The 19,219-nt window shown below is 37.6% G+C and overlaps 1 protein-coding gene and 2 long non-coding RNA genes across 6 annotated transcripts; 1 reads left to right on the top strand and 2 right to left on the bottom strand.

Annotated features, from left to right (window-relative positions):
* Window positions 1-219: 219 nt before the first annotated feature.
* Window positions 220-6,363, bottom strand: LOC111322033 (protein HTATIP2). Of its 2 annotated transcripts, none has more exons than XM_088756612.1 (6): window positions 5,963-6,363; window positions 2,606-2,717; window positions 2,350-2,450; window positions 1,643-1,786; window positions 1,345-1,447; window positions 220-518 (listed from the first exon to the last, which is right to left on the bottom strand). In XM_088756612.1, exons 1-6 carry the CDS (start codon window positions 6,020-6,022, stop codon window positions 358-360), a joined length of 681 nt encoding a protein of 226 aa, XP_088612738.1. In that variant the 5' UTR covers window positions 6,023-6,363; the 3' UTR covers window positions 220-357. The 2 variants fall into 2 exon arrangements, with proteins under 2 accessions (XP_088612738.1, XP_022780838.1); XM_022925103.2 differs by lacking the exon at window positions 5,963-6,363 and adding an exon at window positions 3,331-3,479.
* On the top strand, window positions 5,201-15,405 carry LOC111321941 (uncharacterized). Of its 3 annotated transcripts, XR_002694030.2 has the most exons (5): window positions 5,201-5,410; window positions 6,841-8,011; window positions 8,257-9,698; window positions 12,799-13,042; window positions 14,669-15,405. It is a non-coding gene; the product is annotated as an uncharacterized LOC111321941 (long non-coding RNA). The 3 variants fall into 3 exon arrangements; XR_002694028.2 differs by lacking the exons at window positions 6,841-8,011; window positions 8,257-9,698 and having other exon boundaries at window positions 5,206-5,410; XR_015999876.1 differs by lacking the exons at window positions 6,841-8,011; window positions 8,257-9,698; window positions 12,799-13,042.
* On the bottom strand, window positions 8,439-10,061 carry LOC148731967 (uncharacterized). Its single transcript, XR_015999881.1, has 2 exons — window positions 9,720-10,061; window positions 8,439-9,598 (listed from the first exon to the last, which is right to left on the bottom strand). It is a non-coding gene; the product is annotated as an uncharacterized LOC148731967 (long non-coding RNA).
* Window positions 15,406-19,219: the final 3,814 nt, after the last annotated feature.

The raw sequence follows: 19,219 nt of genomic DNA, 5'->3' as shown, positions 1-19,219 counted from the left end.
GTATGCCTGTGATTAAGTTTTAGAAATATCCTTTTTCTTCTATGATGCAAAGTTGATTGAACCCTTTAAACTGCAACATCAGTGTGCATATTCTCCATACTGTTCTCTATACATTTCTTAGGGTGCTGACAAGGAGAATTTGTATAAAAATCAAGAGCTTCTTCAATTGGTGATCATTTCCTTTATTCTCATGACCTTGATGTGTGATGGGGGGGGGGGTGATATTGTAAGGAGAAATTGGATGCAAATCACTCTGACCTGACAGAAATTATCCAAATTTTTTCATTTTTTACAAGATAATTGTTAATGAAAGTTGAAAACAGTACTTAACAATTGTAATTAGTTCTGAGGTGCCCTTCAGTTTGTTGACAAGAGAGCTAAAATTTCTGCATTTTCATAAGTGACAGATGAAGGTGTGTTTTGGGAATCACCACTCTTTTTGCTTCTCACATAGTTCTCTGCATCTATTACCAAGGCTTTGGCAACTGTTGCCACAGGTATGGAAGTCATCACCAGTTCTAACAACAGATGAAAAACAATCATTGTTTAGGATAAAAGACAAAATCAGGGTCAAATTTTTTAATCTTTCACTGCCAAAATGTGATTGTTAATTCTCAACATTAGCTGTTAGACACATTTCCTTGTAAATTAGATGCAAAAATTTAGTTTTAGATTAAGGTAACAACTTCTACCTGATAAGTTCAAGTATTCTCAATACCTGTGTACTGGATAATGTATGGATATAACAAGGAGAAGTTAAATATTAATCACTTCTGGGAGTTAAAGGGTTAAGAGTACAAAGGACAAGTTACACTTAGTCTAGAAAGAGGCCTAAGTTGGCTGATGAGCCTAGTGACCCATGGAGCCACAGCATGTCTTGCCCTCATAAATTGAGATGATTAGGAGTACTTCTGTGGCCCCACTCTCCCCAAAGAATGGAAACAACAGTGATGATGATGATGAAGAGTATTGCTTGTCCTTGCATGGGATGCAACTGTGTGTCACCTGACAGGTTACCCCCACAGTTTCATCAGGTGTTGCTCACTGTATAGCTGCACTCATTTAATCTATTGCAGGATGGAGAGAGGTACTGAGAAAGTAAACTTCCCTGTCCTAAGGACACAATATCAGATCTCCCAACCTGGAGTCCTGCCTGTACATCAAGAGGCACCTGTGTCTCTAATGCACAAGAGCTTTGCTCGAACTAAAAATTAAACCAGGATAGTTTAAACTAGCTACTGGAGCACTGCAACTTAAAGGAAATATTTACCTAAGAGGATTGACAAGGCAAACAGGTAGTACAGATGAAAACAATCCAAGTAGAATACAACCTGCTTAACTTACTTGCCATCTTCTCCACAAATCTCTGTTTGCTCCCTCGGTCAAGAAAACCAGGTCTAAAAATGCTTGTGTGTGGAAATTGCATGTCCTTCAATGCATTCTCCACCTGAAAACAGTTTCAAAGAATAGTTACCACTCTGGCACAAATGTTACTGTCATTGTACAGATTGAGAAGGGAAGCTTGTAGTGCTTGGTTGGTTCCAATTCAAGTTTTCTCCTCATTTCTGTTTTTGCATGCATGACAGGGTAAGGTGGAGAGGTGAATATCACACAAGAAAACAAGAGCTAGTCAGAAGAGTACCTCGCCTTTTGTCTTAAGGTAGAGAAAAAAACTTGATGTTGATGCGCCTTGAGAAGTTACTAGTGACACCTGGGGGACATCTGCCTCTTTGGCAACTTTTGCACAGTTAACCACATAGTCAAAGTCCACATGTTTAAAGGCAGCCTAGAAATAAAATTGAAGAAAAGAAGGCCTTTTCATAAAGTTATTCAACATACATGTACTTTTAAGTAATTAAAATTAATAAAATAATTGGCCAGGACTTCCAATGACCATATTCTGTAGAATAGGACTGTTGGTGCATGTGGGCACAACTTCACCCCTCCAACTGATGGTCCAAGTTTGAAAACTTTCTGAAATTTCTGTGTATTGAATGACAAGTTCATTTTGTGTTTTCTCTCTGTTAAATGCACTTAATATATCCCTCAGTTAGTAAGTGAACAGTAATTGTCATATTCACTTTCAAAATTTTGTTCAAATAGTAGTCTTCCTCTTTCTTTCTAAACCCAGGGATCACAAACATCTTACTGACCTAATTTTCTTGTTCCATACCATAAATTATGCAACCTGTTTTTTTCTGCAGGCAATAAAGGTCTCCGCACTTCATGCATGGGCCATACATCTGAGTGAGTGGAAAAACTTGTTTTGTAACTTACAGTACAGACCTGGAACTCAGTAAGAGGTATATTTCATCCTCTTGATTTAAGATTATAACCCAGTAGACTTACAGCAGATCCTGCAGCTCGTCGAGTTGTACCCAGAGTACAAAACAAGACATCTTTGTCCTTGAAATGTTCACCAACTGTTTCAGTGCTTAATTTCTCAAAGTCTGAAGTTAAAGAGAGAAAATTTGTTTTGGATTGGTATGCTATGTAAAAAATTACAATCTTTGAGAACAATCCAATAACAACAGAGTTTGCATTTCCAGCATAGAAAAATATTAAAGTGTGTGATAATCATGTCAGGGTTCAGAATATACTTTACCTATGACATGTTGCTCCAATCTTCCAGATTCCTCTTCAGCTTTTTGATCCACAGAATATTCTGCAAGAACCGTAGCATTTCTTCGACCCAAAGAAACAACTTTGGATATGTTCTAAAATTGTTTGACATCAAAAAATTTTTCAAATACAAAATATACAGGGTTTTTAATCTATCACAAAATTATCCTTACCTATTGTTGTCAGCTCATTGCAAACGTTGCCTATCAATCAAATCAAACTCTCCCAGAGGAATTAGAAAAACGTTTTTACTGACAACTTGCCGAGTTCACGAAATAAATTAATATTTATATCTCCATTCAACAAGGAGCCCAAAAAATAAAAAGAGAAATGACAAAAATTATAAAATGATTCTGAAGTACTTCGAAAATATTCTGAAATCATATTTATATATTTAAAAATTGAGATATCAAGGATTATTTCATCTTTTAGAAATCTTTCACTTCAAATTTTTAACTAAATGGAAAAATTAGTTTATGGGTCTGGGAGCTCAAAGATTAGATAAAAGCAAAATAAAACTGTTAAACAAACAGCAACAACAGAAATTTTAAGCTTATAAATATTTGTGGAGGAACACTTGCTGAAAATATGTTATTGTTCTAACTGTTATCACATAAATCCTCTGCATAAATGGTCACGCCATTATCAAATACTGAAAATATCGCGATGTAGTATCGTTTGATACGAATCATTCTCGCAGTGGCGCACCTTAGAGCTCAAAAGTTCTCCCAACAAACACTGTCCAATAGCTCCGGTGGCACCGATTATTACAGCCCTCATACCCAGCGGCTCAGCAGCAGAATTCGAACCTCCTTCGGCCATGTTTCTCTAATACCCCAGGTATCCTTGCGTGCTTTGCCCGGGATATGCAAGAGGAGGACTGGGAGCAAGCCCGCTTTGGAAGCCCGACCGCCATTATATCAGAGGGTTATACTCCTCAATTAATATAGAGACTGATTTAATTAAAGCCATCTGTTCAGCTGATATGTCAACGTGGGAAATAATAGTCTCTTAATATAGATTGGAGACAAGAGACTACAAAGGTGCAGCGCAGCATGCGATATGTCTTTATCAATCCGTAACTAATGTAGGTTCGGGTAGTTTGCACGCAGCGGTTGAATCGAAGTGGATACAAATTGATCGCGGACTACTTTAATAGCAAGGCATTTCCTAAAAGAACAGTATATCAGCTTTCTTGTAGCTTTGCCATCATTCAACTTTTTTATTGTTCACTTTAATTAACAAACTGTAGAATTCTTGATAAGCGGGTCTGTTTTATCTGTAGATATTCCATTGCACCACTTCAGAAAATTCCCGACAGGTTAATTTAATCATCTCTTGTTTATCTTGACCCTTCATGGGACTTTTTCCCACGGGGGGGAGGTAGGCGCTCTCCACTCAAGTTTCCTTACTGATAAGTACAAAACAGGCAAGGGCGACGCGAGAGTTGGGGGGGGGGAGAAAGTGGATTTGACCACCTCATTTGCCATGGACAAAATGGTAATTTGTACTCGTGAGAAGTTTAAGACAACCTGATATACTCACAAATGGAAATAATCCTTTACTTTGTAAATTGCACCCCCTCCCTCCTCCCCTAGGATCCTATCTAAGCACCTGACAAGAGTTTGGAGGCAAAGGTTAACAGCCGGCGCGTCTGCTGGTTTAGATTCCAAACAATGATTCTTTCAAATTGATCACAGGATTATGAAAAGCACATACTATTGTACAATTCTAGCTCGACAAAACCTTTGTTTCTTCCAAAAATAAGAAGTTTCTCATATTTACAGGATTTTTCTCGTAAATCTCTTTTTAACTCTTAATACTGTATATTTTGGCCCTCTGCCATTATCCCCAAGAAAATATCAAGTAAAAGAGAATATTCCCACTAAAAGTTCAGTTTGATTTTAAGAATTACACGTTATGATGATTCGATGAGTTTAAGATTCGTAATAAAGAAATCTGACTTCATTTTCACGTTTTCCTATAAAAAAGGCTTTAAAAACGTCTCTCTTGACATTCTCCTTCGAAGAAACTTATCTCAAAATTGTATAGTGATCATCCGAATGAATTTAATTACTTAACCTTTCCTTCTCTTCAGATTTTGCTAGATTAAGAAAAACTAAGATGATTGTTGCCAGCGATATATCGAAATTTTCTGGAAGCTCTAAACAGAGAATATTTCTTCAATGATAAATATGGCGTCTTGCTGTCAGCTTAAATTCAAGCCGAGCTAATATTAAGAGGTTTCACTAGGGATATTACATAGTCTAATGTACCATTGTACAAATTACCATCACATCTTCAACCGAAAAACAGCAGAGGCACTCGCGAGGCATTTTCAAAGAGTTACTCGAATTTATTTGATCTGTCCTGCATGTTAGAAGACGAAATTTGACCCCGTGTGGTATCATGGGATATCTTAATGGCCGCCTTATCGCGGATATGCCCTCTCCTAGCTTACGTAACATAAATGAATACAATTGTTCTCATGAGCTTTTAAAATTATTTTTAGCGTATGTTCAGAAAATATATCACCAATAAAATCTCATTTGTAACAAAATACTGAAAAACCATCATAGTTTCTTTTTGACCCAGACGACTGTTCCCTTGAAGACCCTTGAACTTGTTCATCACAAAAGAAAATTGACAACCATGAACATCGGAGCAAATTAACGATATCATATCTTTTATCCGAAGGGAAACTTCCTAGAAATCCAAATCGTTTGACATATGCGACAAACACGTGCAACAGAAGAATCAAGGTTGTCGGTGTGTTGAGAACAGAAAGGTTTGAATCTCCTAATTATCTTTTTTAAATGTTCATGAACTAGTGGCAGTTGTTTCGACGTAACTCACCAGCAAATATCCAACACCGATTGTGTCATAGTCTAAGAACTGTTTATGCCGTATCAAAGTTTAGCCGAATCGTACAACGACTGGAGTAAATTGGATTAAACTTCACGTAAATCGAAGCACTAGTAATTTCAACTTAGACATGCATGGCGCGAAGCGCGGAGACGAAACCACAATTGTTATGATAACTCAATGAAAAATTGAAAACAGGTAAAACCGCACTAAGCAGACTAACAACTGGATTAACGAGTGGCCAGGTGTCTAGTTTCGGAGAACGAAAATGATCTCTCGCCCGACGATATTTCTTGTGAAGGGTCTCTTGCATGTGGAAAGAAAGGTAATTCAATCTCGTATCTCCCGTGGGATCCAGCATCGAGGACATGAAAATATTCACTAATTTGTCAAGCAAAAAGACTTCAAATGCTGATTAAAAGCGTAGAAGCTTTCAATTTAGCGAAAATACTTTGAAGAGTGGCAGAATTCTTACCATAAATGAAACATCAAAGCGGCAGAAAGTTTCCTGAAGGAAAATGTTATGACGTAACATGAACTAAATGAATTGGGTTAAGTTCGGCCTCTCGATGCTCTTGCCTTTACTGAAGTATTTTTGTAGAAGCTTGTCGTTATTATATTTCTCTGCAGGTATTCATGCTCTCGTGTTACAAGAATTCGCTCCACTCGATCCGTTCTGATTGCACTTTTTCAATGTCTCAATGGCCATGTTAATTGCTATTTGACTGAATAAATCTGTTCCGCAGTTTCGCCATTTTCCAGCTGAACTGGAACCTACTCAGTTTATAATAGCAATTCAGTCAAAATTCTCAGTTGCCTCTGCAGTTGTTTTGTTCATGTTGAAATTAAGAATAAAGGAAAATGAATCCATTCGACTTTCCTGTCATGATTGCGATTATACTGAGAATAGCTAAAGATTTCTTACTTTGAAGGTCTCTAGCGCCCCATCGAGCATGCATGTCATGTTTAACTAAGTATATTGTAACAGCAATAAGAGAAGTGATCAAAGTAAGCTAACGGAGGCATGTGAAGCAGTTGGAAGAATATTGATAAGAAATTCATACAAACACAATGACTAAAGTGAGCCGAAGAAAAATATATTGTGAATCCTAATACTGCTGCCTCATTTCTGCAATGAAAAACGCTGTTGATGTAGCTTACTCATACCATCATTTAACTTGTTGTCTTTGATGGGGATCTTTAGATGGTACAGAAGAAATTTGTTGTACATGAAATGAATTTAAAGCAGGGCGCGATTTCAGAGAGCTAAGGCTTTCTATTTCAAAAAAATTTAGTCTTTGACCAACGTAAACCAAATAAAAGAAACACATGTGTACTCTGATTCCCTTGCAGTGCAGATTGCTCATCAAGTCACCACAAGCCCTTCTGATAAACAATCGATTGACCCTACAAAAAATTTGTTTTGGTGCTATTCAATTTAAACAAGATGATAACAAATTAATCGAATGTTTTTCTTTCGAATCAGCGAACCTTATGATTCCAAAACCTTTGACACAGAACAGGAAGTTTGTAAAGCATGATCTTAGTCTTGCTAAAAGATTTGTGACGAAGCTACAGACAGTCTTCTGCCAAGTAAAATTTAACAATTTAAAGTTTCAGTTACATTATTTTCCAGCATTGTAAAAAAATTGGCCAAGGGCTTTAGGTCTTAACTGTTTGTTGTTGCATAAATAGGCAACATATGTCATCAGAAAGTGAACAACGTAGAACACTCGGATCAAGAGAACACATGTTCACATCAAAGTTTCAAGCTTTACCTAAACAACTCCTTGTTCAATACCTATTTTTTCTGCTAATCAAATTTGTACAGTTATTCCAGGCAAAAAGCTAGTAGAGGATGTTTAAAAGGTAGAAAAGTTATAGCCTGGGATATCAAGCCACAGAGCAAACACTCTTGCTATTTACCTTTATGATGTTTTCAGAAAAGACTGAGGTTGACATATTTTTTTTTGGGGGGGGGGGAGCTTTCTTTTCAAGCCTGAACCTTGTTAAACAAAATAAAAACTGAATAACATCCACAAAAGTTAAGATTATATGAGCAAAGTTGATAACGCAAACAACTTTATAATAGCTGCTTTTATCTCAAGTAAAACTCTCTCATGAAATGACATTATGAGACTGTTTTCTTAAAGATGCTCTCGATAGAAAAATGGCGGACAAATTGACCGTAGATAGCTTCGTCGACTCCTTCCAGGTCTTGAATATTCCTGAAGGATATTCTTTAAGTGAACATCGGAACTAAAAATGTGTTTTACACAAAGCATTACTGAGCGAAGAAGAGCTTTGCAGTCGAGTGATATTGGGTGACTTCTGTAAAGAGTATTACATGTTAACCATGCATGCTGTAACTCTATGGTGATGTTGTTTTAGTGTCTAAAGGTAAATAGGCTAAGAGCACGCAAAAACAAGTATAAAATATTTGTGGAACAGAATTGTATAGGGACTAACAACGTTGAATGGGGTAGTATGCATGTGAACCGTTGCTAGCAGAACATTTCAAGTGGTGAGCATAACTTTCATGTCGCACTGTTTACAGTTATAGCTGAGTCCCATCAGGTGTGCTATCCTTCATTGATTTAAAGAGCAGAGTTCTATGCTTGATCACTTTCATGAGAACGGGAAGCTTTTTTTCCAGAGAAATATACTATCGTGTATGGTAAATGCCATGCAAATGGTACCCGTGGCTTTGGTAGAAAATAAAGCCTAGTGCATGCATAAGAAAATTAATAAAGTGCTTTATCTCTTTAGGGAGTAGACCAGAGTTCAAAGTTAATCTTAAGGGCTAGCGCTGATCAGGGCCCGATTGAAAATGACTCCTCCGATATGGAAACTTTTGTTTCGTGTCATCATTATCAAGTTAGTTGCATTTTCAAACACACACGAAGTAAAAAAACGTATTCATCTCAAGCGTGACCACTCAAACAAAGCTATGCGGCAAATGGTAATATTTTATTTTCCAAACTTTGACAGATTCATCGTTTTTTGCCCAGCTCTAGCTAGTTCCAGCACTTAATTACTATATCCAGTGATAAGAAATACTTCGTCTATGTGAACAATATTTGAGAGGTTTTGGAGAGCAGAACTATATTAATGACCTGACCGTCTGTTGCCTTTACTTGTCCGACGCAACTTTTGTTTATAATCCATATCCTACTAATTATTTTCAATTTATGAGCCGCAATTGACTTTTCACTCGACATACTTATTTCAATATATTCGCTATGTTTCTTTGTTGCAATAAAACGTTAATCTTGAGGAGGTTGGAAACGGCACTTTCTTGGGTCCACTGACTAGCCCTCGGTAACACTGAAGTCTTTGTTAAAGCTTAGATCAAATGCTCAAGGCTATACTTGACTGATTCCTTTGTCCTAAAACAAAAACGATGATTTATCACTGTGCCATATTTTGGTTTTCAGAAATCAATCTCAATGACCCTCCGTGTTACTATAAATGAACGGTAATTTGCTATTTTCGTTCCAAATGTTTTCAGTAATATTGGTTCGTTTTATATTGTAGGGCTTTGAATGTATTTGATATTTTCCGATTTACGACTTAACAGAAACATTCTTATTGAAAATGCTTCCTCTATTTCGAATCATCCCTATTCGAAGATTCCCGAAATTTTTAATTAATCTCCGATTAGGAAAGAGTGAGACAAATTATAGACAAAGTTCATTAAAGTTTTTGTTTTAGCAACGAACGTCTCATGCTGTGCGGCGCAGTGCAGTAAAATATCATTTGATACCATGTTTACGATAGCCCTTGAAGAGAAACGAATGGAAAAATATGCGCAACCCATATTAGGAACAAAAATGCCAAACATTTGAGCATATATCTTAATTCCGTGACGAATTAACCCACTGCGGCTCAAGTGATCGATACATCATTCAAGGCTCGGCGTTTTTCAACGTTGAGAGGCTTAAGAAGTCAACTAGCTTTTAATTAAGCTTTCCGGTTATTTTTAATCGCTTCCAACTGTAAAGGAATGCGCATTATCATCCATTTAAAGCAGAATTAGCTGCAAATCCATTTATCAACTACCTCATCGATGATCTTCAATGGTCTCCAATTGTAGTTATAAAAAGTATTCCTAAAAAGGCCAAAGAAAATATCATTTTCAGCCTTAGATTCACAGAATCGTTATAAAGTATCCAGCACTTGGTAATCACTACTGAAGACAACACATGATGGTAAGCATTTAAACTGTGTACCTCACTGAAAGGTAAAACCGCAAAGTGAAGGATTATCGTTTCCAACCGTTTTCCTTAAAGCTTCAGCACGCAAAAGCCGAGGACTTGAAAATTAAATAGAGATTTATGGGGGCGACACACGCTGACCTTACAAGTTGCTATACAAATAATCTTGGACCATGCGGCGCCTATAATCTTTATTTCAAATAAAAGCTGATATTAGCGAAGGTTTCAGGATCACCAAAGACTCACGACCAAGGTCACATGAAGCTCGATGATGAAGTAAGAAATTTGCTTCTTAGGGTGCGAAACCAATTTGCACGTCTGCCACCCGGTTGGGGTTAGGGTGCTAACAATATGGGAGTCGGACTGATGAAACTTAATATATTGGATGTATCAAGTGAATGCTTACCTTTTTGTTAGATTTCCATGGTTGTTACTTTTTTTCTTACTTATTTTCTATCAGTTGGTAAATTGGTAATTGGTAATTCCGATCCTGATAAGCTCTGACATAGCTGTGACTGGATTCTTTTTTCCAAGAAGTCTTCATACAGAGCAACTGACTGACTGTTTCATGAACTGATTGAGTGACTAACTAAATGACTGCTTGACTGACTGACTGACTGACTGACTGATTGACTGACTGACTGACTGACTGAATGACTGACTGACAGACTGACTGACTGATTGACTGAATGAATGACTGACCGACTGACTGAATGACTGATTGACTGACTGACTGACTGACTGACTGACTGATTGACTGAATTACTGATTGACTGACTGATTGACTGACTGACTGATTGATTGACTGAATGAATGACTGACTGAATGACTGAATGAATGACTGAATGAATGATTGACTGAATGACTGACTGAATGAATGACTGACTAACTGACTGATTGACTGACTGACTCACTGACTGACTAATTGAATGACTGACTGAATGACTGAATTAATGACTGAATGACTGAATGACTGAATGAATGACTGAATGACTGACTGATTGAGTGACTGACTGACTGACTGACTGAATGACTGAATTAATGACTGAATGACTGAATGACTGAATGAATGACTGAATGACTGACTGATTGAGTGACTGACTGACTGACTGAATGAATGACTGAATGACTGAATGAATGACTGAATGACTGAATGAATGACTGAATGATTGAGCGACTGACTGACTGACTGATTGACTGAATGAATGAATGACTGAATGACTGAATGACTGACTGACAGAATGACTGAATGACTGACTGACTGACTGACTGAATGACTGAATGACTGACTGACTGACTGACTGACTGAATGACTGACTGACTGACTGACTGACTGAATGACTGAATGACTGAATGACTGAATGAATGACTGAATGACTGACTGACTGACTGAATGACTGAATGAATGACTGAATGATTGACTGACTGAATGACTGACTGAATGACTGAATGACTGAATGATTGAGTGACTGAATGACTGACTGAATGACTGAACGACTCACTGAATGACTGAAAGAATGACTGAATGACTGAATGATTGACTGACTGACTGAATGATTGAATGAATGACTGAATGACTGAATGATTGAGTGACTGAATGACTGACTGAATGACTGAATGAATGACTGAATGACTGAATGATTGAGTGACTGACTGAATGACTGACTAACTAGCTGACGACGGATTGATTGACTGACTGAACGACTGTATGACTGAATGATCGAATGAGTGAGTGAGTGACTAACTGGCTGACTGTTCGACTGACACACTGTTTGACGGACAAGCTGGCTGACTGGCTGACTAATTGATTGACTGACGTATTGTCTGACTGACTTACTGAATGACTTACGAACTGACTGACCTACCTATCTATTATCTGAGTAACTGACTGACTGACATACTGACTGAATGACTTACTCATTTACTCACTCACTTACTGACTTGCTCACTCACCTACACACTCACTTACTCACTCGTTGACGAATTGACTGATTATTACCTACTGACGGCATGGCGAGCTAAATGACCAACTGATTGACTAACTGACTGACTGACTGACTGACTGACTAAACGAGTTTCTGATTGACAGATTGACTGAAAGCTGACTGACTAACAAACAACTGACTGAAGTACTGTCTGACTTACTGGCCAACAGAGCACTTCTAAATGAATGCCGGAATGAATGAATGAATGAATGATTGATTGAATGAATGAACGATCAAACCTACTGACCAGTCAGTCGACTCTATACAAACATACGCTTGTATATTTATATACTTAATGAATCAAATGACCGATAAACTTGCGTACTAAGAAATCTTAGAAGATAAAACCTATATTAATACTTCCAGCTCAGCGTAAAATTTCTCACATTAAAGAATGCAGATTCCCAAAATATGTGAAGGACAATGAAATTTTCGCAAAGTTCATAATCGTTAAGATCTTTTAAAATACTTTGCTGTATATCTGGGCGATTGTAGACGGTGACCTTGGGTTTTTAACGCTTAACAAAAACGAGCATTAAATTTGTTAGCATTACAGTTTTTGCATTTTCCCTCATGCACTATTAAGAGAAGTATTCGCCTCAGATATAATAAATTGACACCAAGTGCCCCAGATTTTTCAAGAAAAATTCAGGAACCTCAAACTGAACTACTGCTTTACGGAGGAGGGAATAAGGCATTACTTACAGCTTAAGCATGACAAGAAAAATTCCAGCAATGTTTTTTGATTTAATTTAATCACTTGCTCTGATGATAGATATGAGATATGATCTTATTTATTCAACACCCTTAGGGACATTGACAAAGAATTTTTGAGGTGGTTTTCTACAAATGCCACCAACAACTACTGATTAACGTGAATCGACCGATCTTGAATCTTTGGGGCAAAATTTAGAGGCTAAGGGTTAAAAACAAGGATTGAAAGATTTTCGTGCTTGTTGGTTCCACTGGGTAACATACTCTTGACCTTTTCACGACATTTCGATAAGACTTACCTGCAAGTGATAGCTCTTGTGAAATTAATACTACGAAACTGACACTTGGTTTTTCTGAGATGTGGTTAAATTGCACTTTTTTTTCTAATTTTTCAGCTTGACTGCATTGTAGTCAATTGTTTCATTTCAGCCCTCTGTTTATGACTGATGGCCTTTTTTAAAACGATTGAGGAGATATGAGCCCTATTTCTAAAAGAATTCTCGAAAATCTACTGATGAATCTGTTACCAAACATAGACTATTGTAAAATCTTACGTTCAATCCAGCACATCTCAAGACAGTCAAAAAATCTCTGCTTGACTCCGATCCCACAAATACTTCCAAGGAACAGATTTCCAAGGTGGGTCATTTCTAAAAATTTCAGACAATAACCCAGAGAAGTCTCTTTAAATACAGAAAGCTCCTTAATTCCGATGACAATAAAGTTGATGTAGTTGAATGTCTCAGTAAGTGAAAACGAATTTTGGGTAGAAAAGCACTTGCTGTAAAATCAAAGACTTCCTATGTTGCTTTATGTCATTGTTTAATAGGGTTTACAGTAAGACGGAAACTGACTTTTGAAGGTAATTGACTGACGGGGACGTGACGAACCTACAAAATACAGCTTGATCCACCGAGGGACACAAGAATCATCATCAATGATAAATGCATCCCCTGTCTCCTTGTGATGTGAACTGCAATATTAGTGGTGATTTTCTTTTATAAATTTTCTGTTATGCTGTTCCACGTTCCAATTTTTAGAACTTTTAAGTTTAAAAATATTAAGAGCTGAACAGACTTCTGGACATCTATCGGCATGAGACCGTACGATCCATCAAGTTAATTAAATATCAAAAAAGTTTTTACGTCGTGTTACATAAAACTGAGATTTGTACAGCACCTGCAGTGAGCTGTCTCTAAATTTTCCCAGCGCAAATGTATAGCGTTTTAGCAACAACTTGGCGCAATTGATCAGTGCATACTCATTATGCTTTCTTTCCTTTAATTTTCAAAGGGTTTAGACCAGAAATTTTGAGACTACTATGTTCGATGTTTAATCAGGTCCATTTCTGATTCCCGGGATTTCTCGCTGAATTGGAGGGGGTCGAGAATGAATCATTTCTCATCCCATGTGCCTTTTTGTCCTGTTGTTATTTTCAAAGACATTTTACCGCGGAAATTAATTGCCCCGCACCCAAGAGAGTTCGAACAAAGGAGATAACCGCGACTTCAAATTCACTTGCATCACTTTGCCAGGCCATTCAGTACATGAGCAGTTTGATCAGAACGATTCGGGCTGTCAACTCGTCTTTGTTGCAAATATCACAGTTTGTAATATCATCATAAATGGTACTGTCTTTGGAAATAAACGGTTGTAGTCGAAATCTATTTCTCCTGGAAGCCCGTTTTAAATACACTGCAAACTCCAGTCCAGCATTTAGTACAAACAAGTGTGAAACATGCAGACTAAAATGTCTCAGATGGTTCTTATGCGAATATTGCCTCAGGAATCATTGTCTGTCTCGGAACACCCAATGTTCCCGTCTGTGATCCCACTGAATTTACCTTCAGCTTTCCTGTCAGCTTTGCGATGGATCAGAAACAAGACATCCAATTAACTAACCTGAGGTAGAAAGTTTTCGACCTCAGTCATGTTCCCCCATGTTAGCTAGATAAAAAAAAAAGAGAGAAGTAGTATCTTGTTAGAAACTTTTCTGGCAAAGTCGGTCTCAGAAGTTTCAGCTCCTTTTACTTTTAACTACCGAGAATTGATTGCTTTCTGTACGGTCTAGTAATAACTTTTGGAGATAAGTTCATATCTGCCGTACCCGTTAATGACTCTGGTAGACTTTAATGTAGCATTCCCATTTATCATAGTAAATCTGGTATCATAATTCCCTTCATAGCATCTCTCTGAGTCCCAGCGGCGAACTGAAACAACTTCAGACTGAGAACAATTTACGACTGTATGTTTCGTTTTTTGCAGGTGACGTATTGGAACCATGAAATCGTCATTTAATAACCAGAAGTCCCGAAAGATACCATTCGGAAGCAAGCTGTTATAAGCTCGCAAGACTCTTGCAGGTTCTCAACCATCTCAAACGAACTTGCGAGGTTATAATCAATCAGAATGCTGCCTTGATGATAAAAACTGTATTTACCAATGCAAAATATAGAACACCTTTTAACACCGTTAGTTATGTTCATTTGAGCTGAAGAAGGCGTTGTAATTAAAGCGCAAGGGAAAATGCACATTTTCTACAAAATCTCCTCAATTTTAGGAAAGGCCATTTTAGCCGTACTGCACACTTGAGAAAACTGGCGAACATTTTACTTTTAATTGCCATAACCTTCTTAGGAGTAAATGTAAGGACTGATTGCAAGTCCTCGAGAATGTTAAGGGAATGAATTTCTGTGGCTACTTCGGCAAACCTTGATTTAAAAGTGAAAAAACAGAGTGGACTTTCTGAGATTTTATTTGGGTTTCAAGTTTGAAAATTTGTACTTAAACTGTAGTTTACCAGCGCTTAATTATAGAAACTAAATTGCAGAACCTTAAAAACGTGTTACTCGAAACCACTGCGTGTCGCGAATTTTCCTCTCAACTGTTGTTTATGTTTAGAGCTAAATAAATATTCGACTTTTGGTCACGTTTAAAATGCGCAACTATTTTAGAACAGACAACTGGAGAACTTGAATAAATTACGGTATGTCCTGATTCAATGAGACAACGCTATTAAATATATAGAACACGAAGGCATCAAAGTTACAAAAAAAGTAAATCATAAGAACCGTTTTTGTGATTAGGACTTGATCATCTGCCCCCAAGTTACTTTTAATTTTCTAACTGACCAGGGAATTGGTAAAACAACGCCTCTCTGGCGGCGGTTTGAAATAGCAGTTCCTAGTCTATTTATCCGAACATGATGGATGTCAATATTGCCTGTCTGTGGTTTTAATTGCTATAACTCAAGCACGCAGAACAGTAACGTAAGCAACCTTCCAGAAAAGAACCAAAATAGTTTTATAGTTAAAGTTTTATTAGCTTTGGAAAACGGCCCTCAAAGCCGGGCATAAGTTCAATTTCACGAGCGAGTGCGCTTTCGTAGAAAGACAACCCACTCAACCAAAAGATACAACTAAAGTAATTTATAAATAGATCAGTGGGCGTCGAAGCTCGGAAAAAGATTATAAGAGAAACAGTACTGCATTTGGCTGAAGATCTGCCATTTATTACGCAATACTCGTCGTAACTCTATCGGTGGCAAAGGAAGCCTTGATGAAAGTTTACGAAAGCAAGCGATAAACTAGGTCAATGAGAAGAAAACAAATATCTCAGACAGGCTTGAGTATTTGTCTAAAAGGTTAACCTGAGTGACCGCCATTGTAATGCTGTAAGACTTGTTGTGGTTTCAACTTAATCTAGGAGCAGATAAAATGAATTTTGAATGCAGCCATTAAAGAAAACATGTATAGTTTTTCGTGCGGATAATGTGTAACAATTTTCACCAGGCAGTTTGGCGTAGACATAATGAATCCATCTCAATAGAGTTTGCCTGAGGTTAAGAATGTTAATTAGTAGCCCGTGTGGATAACATCGAGTCACACGAACGTTTTAATTCTTTTAATCCCACTTGCTCTCAAAGAAAAATAAATAACAGGCGTAGTAAAGTCTATCAGGGCTCGTAAAGGGGGCGAAAATCGGCGACAGTATCGGGGCCAATGCTTTCAAGGTCGAGTTTTTCAAAGGTGAATAGTCATAACACGAAGCTGGCACGTCAAAATACAAAGCACCTTGGCCATGTAATCAACGCTTCCATCTACAAATTGTGTATAATGACTGGAATTCAACAATAATCAGCACCAAAAGGACACGCAAACTTGCTGCCTGTCTTCTCTTTTGCATCTTGTTGTAAGTCTAACAGTTTCGAACAAAACTTTTCTGAACACCTAACGCAAAGAGGTTAATACCGACAATAGATTGCTATAATAAAAACATCGAGGGCAATTGTTTCGGGATTCTCTTAAAGGAGCAGGGTTATGACATACTGTAGATTATTGTTATCTCTGTGCACTTCCCTCCATTCGTTTACCAATATTAAAACGCGGATGGAATATTTCTTGGGGCGATTTTTAGTAAGATCGAGAATATCATAGATTCAGTGGTGCGTTTATGCAGAAGACTATTGACATACAGCTGGAATGGAAATTGATCCATTTCCTTTTGCCATCAGCTGAAATTGCCACGAGGAAGTTAGTTTTCAGCTCACAAAATAAACCCATTCGAAATTCAAGCAGTAAAATTGCAATCCCTCCCTTAAAAATACTTCAACTTCAGAAATGAGACAAATTTTAGTGAGACGGAATAAAATTATATAATGCTACGACAATGAGAAATTCAAAGAACAGACAATCGAACAATCGAGCGAAATTGCTTTTAGCTAATATACATACGAGGCAGACATTGTTGAATTTTATGAGTACACTGCAAAATCCGTCTTGCACGCAAACTTTCAAATGGGTTTCAAAAAGCTTTTTTCGCTCAATGAATCACGCACAGCTTTTTTTAGAATCACTGCTCCCACATAAAAGCTAGGTACTTCAAACGGGGAGAAACCAATAAGGAAAAGATATGCCAGGGGTCGATAGGTCGATAATTGCGAAGCAGTAATGTGATTACAGCGTGTGCTCTATTGGAAATAGCGTGTTTTGTTACAAAGTCAAAATCCCGCAAAAAAAAAAAATTAAACTAACAGAAGAAAGATCACGCCATCACGCGACATGCAAAGCTGGGGTGATTCCAAACTACTGTAGCAATATTAAAAGCGAGATTTAAGAGCAGGAAGTTTGCAAAAAATTTAATAAAACTTAAAGCAAATAATGTTTTACCAAGTCGTTTTCTCAGCTTATTCAAGTCGCGGCTTGGATGCTTTGTGAGTGGCAAGTTATTACGCAAAAGTGGCAGAGAGTAAACATTGCTCTTTATTTTGAATAAAAACTGAGATCACTGAGATCTGCACAAAGGGAAAAGTGTTTATCTGGTGTCTGAGAAGATTAATACAATCCAGGGAAGCAGAGCTTTTAAAACGTTCCGCCTTTGGCCACGTTTGCATTGAACCAACCGTTGGCTCTTTCAGCATAAAAAAGCGAGGCCTATACGGCCAAGGCAGTTATCTTTATTATAGTTCATCAATCGCAAACTTTCGAGGTTCAGGAGGTTAATTTTGTAGTTTCTTGGTATGATGTTTAACAAGTCTTTAACTCAAAGGTCACTTTTGATGCGTAACAGTGAACTGCATTCTGTCTTCAAAGTTAACGAGCGACGGACAGTTGATGATTCTGTGTAAATACACGACTCACGTCCGAGGTTTAGGACTTGACGCGAAAATAGCTAAAAACGCAAAATCTGCGGAGACAAAGTCGATTGACAAGCGATGAAGATTAAGATTTTCTTTTGAGAAAGAAAAAGTCCGACCACTGCATTAGCTGACTGTGAAAACAAATATGTCCAAGAATCCGTCTTCTCGAAGTAGAGGTCATTTCTAATCGACAAAAACACTGTAGGATATCGATAATACAACTACAAGCTTTGACCTCATAATCTAGTCGTAACTTCCCAAGCTTCTGTACACCAATAAAATAAATATCAAGAGATGTGAGTAGGGCATTTCCGTGTCAAAGCAATTATTTACGCAGGTCGCTCTCTTGCGGTGAGTTTTCCGTTTTCCTTTTGTGCACGAGGGCTATCGTAAAATAAGTACTACAACTCAAACGATTAAAACACCAAACTATCCCGACCTTCGCCAATAGTACCAGTCACCTCTACAGCTCTAAAGCTTATTCTTTTCTTTCCCAGGGTGACAGTTCGCCAACTGATATTAATATTAGAGAAAGCCATAGGCATTAGCTTTGTGTCTATTTGCCACTTCGAGCTGAAGCATGGACAATGTACCAAGATGAAAACTTAGCCCTCAAAATCAGCTGGTGCTCAATAAATTGACTTCGCTAGTTTCAGAAACCGTGTCACAAATCGAACAACAGACACGTACAAAAAAAAATCAATACAATTTACCGATAAATTTGAACCAGACTTATTACCGGAGCTAGCATTGTTTAACCACCTAAATATTTTTGAAAACAAGAGCTTGTTTACACTGTGCACTTTTCGTTTTGGAAACCGATAGGACAGGTCCCACGCCTATCGGTTGTTTTCGACGCATAGAGCGCCTATTTAATCCAGTTAAATTCGAAATAATGAGAAAGTGGGTCCTTGGACAAGCCGAAAGCTTCTGTTCACGTTAATGCAACGTGAAATAGTTTCTTGAATGTCTAATTATGCTTCCAAATAGCGCTAGCTCGCTCAGTCGACGTGGAATATTTTTATCGGCGTGAAAAGAAGTCTAATAAATTTGGTCTAATCGTTTCGATAAAGGCGGGTAATACGACCAGAAATGACTGACTTGTTTCTGTTATTTACAAGGCGGGAGATATCTTGACCTATGGCGACCAAACCAAATAACCCAGATTTCATGTTTAG

The sequence above is a fragment of the Stylophora pistillata genome, chromosome 4 (assembly GCF_964205215.1).
Source record: "Stylophora pistillata chromosome 4, jaStyPist1.2, whole genome shotgun sequence".
Classification (NCBI taxonomy): domain Eukaryota; kingdom Metazoa; phylum Cnidaria; class Anthozoa; order Scleractinia; family Pocilloporidae; genus Stylophora; species Stylophora pistillata.
This window is presented reverse-complemented; position numbering and strand designations above follow the sequence as displayed.

What these genes read in the sequence shown, in the direction of transcription:
- LOC111322033 (XM_022925103.2), bottom strand. Translation starts at nt 3,444, where the DNA reads ATGGCCGAAGGAGGTTCGAATTCTGCTGCTGAGCCGCTGGGTATGAGG. An exon ending in GAGAACTTTTGAGCTCTAAG is followed by an intron (nt 2,718 to 3,330) that starts GTGCGCCACTGC and finishes AAACAATTTTAG; the next exon opens with AACATATCCAAAGTTGTTTC. An exon ending in ATTGGAGCAACATGTCATAG is followed by an intron (nt 2,451 to 2,605) that starts GTAAAGTATATT and finishes CTTTAACTTCAG; the next exon opens with ACTTTGAGAAATTAAGCACT.